Source organism: Somniosus microcephalus, chromosome 11 (genome assembly GCF_052327205.1).
Source record: "Somniosus microcephalus isolate GS21.2 chromosome 11, FLI_Smic_1.0, whole genome shotgun sequence".
NCBI lineage: Eukaryota > Metazoa > Chordata > Chondrichthyes > Squaliformes > Somniosidae > Somniosus > Somniosus microcephalus.
Window position 1 is genome coordinate 237,775,961 of NC_140997.1, and position 6,000 is coordinate 237,781,960.

The following is a 6,000-nucleotide window of genomic DNA, read 5'->3' on the forward strand; positions in this document are numbered from 1 at the left end:
TTCCAAGTCAGGCTGGTGTGTGACTTGGAGGTGGTGGTGTTCCCATGCGCCTGCTGTCCTTGTCCTTCCAGGTGGAAGAGGTCGCGGGTTTGGGAGGTGCTGCCGAAGAAGCCTTGGCGCGTTGCTGCAGTGCATCTTGTAGATGGTACACACTGCAGCCACGGTGCGCCGGTGGTGGAGGTGGTGGATGGGGTGCCAATCAAACGGGCTGCTTTGTCCTGGATGCTGTCGAGCTTCTTGAGTTATTGCAGCTGCACTCATCCAGGCAAGTGGAGAGTATTCCATCACACTCCTTACTTGTGCCTTGACTGAATGTGGTAGGACTGCAGAGCTTTGACCTGTTCTTCAAGCAATAGTGTAACTTCTCATCTGAAAGACGGCACCTCTGACAGTGCAGCGCCCCCTCAGTACTGACCCTCCAACAGTGTAGCGTTCCCTCAGTACTGCTCCTCCGACAGTGCAGCGCTCCCTCAGTACTGCTCCTCCGACAGTGCAGCGCTCCCTCAGTACTGCTCCTCCGACAGTGCAGCGCTCCCTCAGTACTGCCCCTCCGACAGTGCAGCGCTCCCTCAGTACTGCCCCTCCGACAGTGCAGCGCCCCCTCAGTACTGCCCCTCCGACAGTGCGCAGCTCCCTCAGTACTGCCCCTCCGACAGTGCAGCACTCCCTCAGTACTGCCTCTCCGACAATGCAGCGCTCCCTCAGTACTGCTCCTCCGACAGTGCTGCGCTCCCTCATTACTGCCCCTCCGACAGTGCGGCGCTCCCTCAGTACTGCCCCTCCGACAGTACGGCTCCCCCTCAGTACTGCCCCTCCGACAGTGCAGTGCCTCCTCAGTACTGCCCCTCCGACAGTGCGCAGCTCCCTCAGTACTGCCTCTCCGACAATGCAGCGCTCCCTCAGTACTGCCCCTCCGACAGTGCGGCGCTCCCTCAGTACTGCCCCTCCGACAGTGCGGCGCTCCCTCAGTACTGCCCCTCCGACAGTGCGGCGCTCCCTCAGTACTGCCCCTCCGACAGTGCGGCGCTCCCTCAGTACTGCCCCTCCGACAGTGCGGCGCTCCCTCAGTACTGCCCCTCCGACAGTGCGGCGCTCCCTCAGTACTGCCCCTCCGACAGTGCGGCGCTCCCTCAGTACTGCCCCCCGACAGTGCGGCGCTCCCTCAGTACTGCCCCTCCGACAGTGCAGCGCTCCCTCAGTACTGCCCCTCCGACAGTGTGGCGCTCCCTCAGTACTGCACTGGAGTGTCAGCCCAGATTATGGGCTCCAGTCTCTGGAGTGGGACTTGAACCCACGTCCTTCCGACTCCGAGGCGCGCGTGATACCCACTGAGTCAAGCTGACACTTGTGGGGATGAATATTAAGTTAATCTCTCATTGCAAAATAGATCAGTGTCATTTATCTCTTTCCCTAGGACTCCCTGCAGGTAATCCGAGATGCAATGCTGGATGTATCTGTGAAAAATGCCAAGCCGTTTGACAAGTTCCAGTTTGAGCGTGTCGGCTATTTCTCTGTGGACCCGGACAGCACTGGTCAGAAGGTGGGTGCAGTGTTACCTTGTACGATCATCCGACCCGCTGCTCATTTGAAGAATTGAAGCTGTTGTCACAGTGCGCGATGCCCGGGAGGTGCCCAGTGGGCAGAGCGGTGCAGTTCCACCAGTGTCGCCGTTGCCCTCACACAGTCACCTTCCCGTCAGGGTCAGACCCGTGTGCAGGTGATGCCTGTTGGAGAAACCGCTCAGTTTTCCTTTCCGTTGATTTCAGTGACGGGCACCCGACCCTCAGCGCCAGCTTTACGTTCGGCGGCTAGTTTTAAATGACCCACGTGTGTGCTCCCCACGAGCACAGTACAGCTCCCCGTGAAGGGTTCTGTTAACCCAGACCCCGGGGAGCCAGCCCACCAAGCTGCGGCAACTTCACTCAGTCTGTTTATTAAAATTAATTCTGGGGTTGTGGGTGTCGCTGGCAAGGCCGGCATTTATTGCCCATCCCTAATTGCCCTTGAGAAGGTGGTGGTGAGCCGCCGCCTTGAACCGCTGCAGGCCGTGTGGCGAAGGTGCTCCCACAGTGCTGTTAGGGAGGGAGTTCCAGGATTTTGACCCAGCGACGATGAAGGATCAGTGATATACTTCCACATCAGGATGGTGTGTGACTTGGAGGTGGTGGTGTTCCCATGCGCCTGCTGCCCTTGTCCTTCTAGGCGGAAGAGGTCGCGGGTTTGGGAGGTGCTGCCGAAGAAACCTTGGCGAGTTGCTGCAGTGCATCTTGTAGATGGTCCACACTGCAGCCACGGTGCGCCGGTGGTGGAGGGAGTGAATGTTTTAGGTGGTGTTCACATTGTTGCTCATCCAGCCTCTGCTGAACTGTACGAATTACTGCTTTGAGTTGCCTCCTGTGAATGTTTCTTCCATTCTTCCCCTGCAGTTGGTGTTGAACAGGACTGTGATGCTGAAAGAAGATCCCGGGAAGATCTGAAGCGCTGCCGGTCTACGCGGCTCCGCGCTCAAAACTCCACCCAGATGCTTAAACCTTTTATTTTTACCGAAAGACGCAGCATTTCCCTGACTTTCCTGGTGAAAGGAGTGAGAGAAAACCTTGCTCCCGGCTCCTCGCCCACTCACCTGTGGATCATCGCACAGTAAATACATTCAAAAATCAGAGCTCGATAGTTCAGTTGAAGCAGTGACTGCTTTCCTGCTCTCTCTCAAATATCCGCACTCTGTAAAACTCGGGAAATCTGTCCCGTCCCCTCCCCCACTGATATCTGTAAACCCAGCGAGTTTAACTGGCTGTGATCCAGATTTAAACCCGCACAGAAGAGAGACAGCAAACCACAGGAAAATGGAGCGACTTAAATCGACTGGTTGTATTGTGATCAGTTTTTATAAACAGCCTCAAAAGTGTTGAGAATTAAAAAGAGAGTGCTGAAAATACATGGCGGGTGAGTGGGCCCCGAGAGAGGGATACCCGGTTAGTGATTTGGGCCGTGTGTTTGGAGCATTTTCTGATCTTTAGTTGAGCCAATCTGGGATCTCATGAACCGATTCACTCTGACAGCTATAACTGAAAGCAGTTGGTGTGTTTGTAGGAATGCAGTGGAGATGCAGAGTTCTGTGAAACTTCCTGTTGTTACCTCTGGCCTATTGAGACTATATTCAGAGCCTTAAAGGATCGGGCGACTTTTGGTCAGGTCGGTGACTGCAGTGGCGGCTGCAGAGAGTGGCGGCTGCAGAGGTCGGCCGCTGCTGCTTCTGTTGTTGGATGGACACCTCAGGTACTTGTATACAAGGTGCTGGGTCGCACGTACTCTCCTCCATCACCACCCCCGTTGGGCGTGAGCTGGGGGTGGACACTCTTTGTGCCCTAGCAGTGCTCCACTTGTCTCTTAAGAAAAATGTCTGATTCTCTTGCAAACAAAATGCAAATGAGGCCAATCAGCGAATCACTGAAGGTCGTTATTTGAGCCACTGTGAAATGCAGTGCTAGAAAGATGCCTCGTCTATTTCACGCTTGCAAGCCAGGAATTCACATCCACAAACAGCAGCTGGATTTGTCGAGACTCGGAGCACAGATCTGCCTCGGCGTCGAAGGTGCGATTCATTCATGTAAAGGCCGCGGCCACATCACCTTTCACCGTCTCTGGCAACAGCTCATCACCCCCCGAGAATAACCACAAACCGCCTTTAATAAAACTTGGTTTCACTGCTTTCTCGAAGCTGAAACGAGTGTTTGTTCCCGTGATCCCCGAGTAATCAGACTCCCCGCGTCCCCCTCCCCCTCTCCGCCCCTCGCCATTACTGCCACTGTTCAACTGCAAGTTATCGAAGCGACAGGAAGTTTAATGTCAGGCTTTGTAATGGTTTTGCTGAAATAAAAAGTAATTTTTGGAGCCCTGTCTTTGCCGCAGTGTCAATAGTTATGATAGTGCCACTGTAGTAAGATGCGAGACTGGTGCCGTGTTGGGTTGCTCCACGCTGGGTCACAGTGCCTATGATAGTGCCACTGTAGTAGGATGCGAGACTGGTGTCGTGTTGGGTTGCTTCGTGCCGTACTGTGTTGCTCCACGCTGGGTCACGGTGCCTATGATAGTATCACTGTAGTAAGATGCTAGACTGGCGCAGTGCTGCCAAAAATATTAACATCAAAGCAAAGCAGTGAATGCTGGAAATACACAATGAGGGGATCAGCTGGTGCGCATCCGGCCTGGGGCAGACTCCGAGGCTGCAGCATTTTCAAACAGCCGGCAGCTTTCCTCCCAGATGCTGACAAGCTAGCTGTGGATTTCCAACATTTTCTGTACTCACAGTAAACCAGGTTCTGCAGAAATGCAAGCAGTGGTAGTGAAATAAGTTCTACTGCACGTCTATTGTAAAACTACAATACAGAGCCTGTGCATTCCATTTCAAAATGTATTGGAAGGTCCCATGTCAACCTCTTGTGGTAATCTCATTATAAAAGTGTCCAGATTTAGCTGCAATACCTGTCCCGCCAGTGGTTGGCGCTGTGAATCGTGTTTTCCATGTTAAAGATGTCATGATTCTGCCTGTCACACAACAGCTGCTACACTGCAGCGAGAGAGTGTGGTGTTGCAGCCTCCGGGTTTTGCTTTGACCACTTTGAGGCTCCGATTTTCACGGACTCGCTCCGCCATCTTGTTTTCTGGTCAGATCATTTTTATTTTTAAATTTTACCCTTTTTTTTTTCTTTTCACCTTAATTTTATTTTTCCCTTTTTTTTTGTTCTTGCCGTGATATGATTGAATGGCGAAAGAGGCTCGATGGGCTGAATGGCCTACTCTTGTTCCTATGTACACATCTGCTCTCGCACTTCCTGCTCTATTCCACATCTGCTCTCGCACTTCCTGCTCTATTCCACATCTGCTCTCGCACTTCCTGCTCTATTCCACATCTGCTCTCGCACTTCCTGCTCTATTCCACATCTGCTCTCGCACTTCCTGCTCTATTCCACATCTGCTCTCGCACTTCCTGCTCTATTCCACATCTGCTCTCGCACTTCCTGCTCTATTCCACATCTGCTCTCGCACTTCCTGCGCTATTCCACATCTGCTCTCGCACTTCCTGCGCTATTCCACATCTGCTCTCGCACTTCCTGCGCTATTCCACATCTGCTCTCGCACTTCCTGCGCTATTCCACATCTGCTCTCGCACTTCCTGCTCTATTCCACATCTGCTCTCGCACTTCCTGCTCTATTCCACATCTGCTCTCGCACTTCCTGCTCTATTCCACATCTGCTCTCGCACTTCCTGCGCTATTCCACATCTGCTCTCGCACTTCCTGCTCTATTCCACATCTGCTCTCGCACTTCCTGCTCTATTCCACATCTGCAGTGGCATTTCATCCTTTGATTGTTAGGGCAGCGGTGATTGAATAATAACTGACAAAAATATAAACCCTTAAATAACCCATCCCTATTGACAGTATTGATAATTACAGAATTGCACCAAGTCTTTCCCCAGTTCTCCCAATCATTGGATGGTGTGGATTCCTGCTTGAGTGACATTGCACTTCTCTCCCACAGCACAATCTTCGCATGTCACCCTTACACAGGGAGTGCAGCAGAATCTGGGACCATGGGGAGAAGGCATGAACTTGTCACTGCCCAGTGTCTGCCCACATACACTTTCTAAGGGGAGGTTTGGCTTGACTTGTACCCCCAACCATTAGCCCAAGGATGGTGAGACCACTTGCAGAAACTATGCCGCAGAATGTTGATGCCAGCTGAACAAACTTTGGTGTCAGCCATGGCTCAGTGGGTGGCAACTCTCGTCTCGGAGTCAGAAGGTCGTGAGTCCCAAGTCCCACTCCAGAGGTCTAGGTCTACACAAGGTCTAGCTGACATTGCCAGTGCAGTACTGAGGAAGTGCTACACTGTTGGATGAGATGTTAAACCATCTGCCCTCTCGGGTGAACATAAAAGATTTCACGGCACTATTGGAAGAAGAGCAGGGGAGTTCTGACCAATATTTATCCCTCACCT

The 6,000-nt window shown here is 52.7% G+C and overlaps 1 protein-coding gene across 1 annotated transcript in view; it reads left to right on the top strand.

Annotated features, from left to right (window-relative positions):
• qars1 (glutaminyl-tRNA synthetase 1) overlaps positions 1–3,891 on the top strand; it is a 110,232-nt gene extending 106,341 nt beyond the window's left edge. The window contains exons 23-24 of the mRNA XM_086002183.1: positions 1,415–1,540; positions 2,427–3,891. Of these exons, the coding sequence (XP_085858309.1) occupies positions 1,415–1,540; positions 2,427–2,477 (177 nt within the window). The 3' untranslated portion in view covers positions 2,478–3,891. The remainder of the gene's footprint in view (positions 1–1,414; positions 1,541–2,426) is intronic.
• Positions 3,892–6,000: the final 2,109 nt, after the last annotated feature.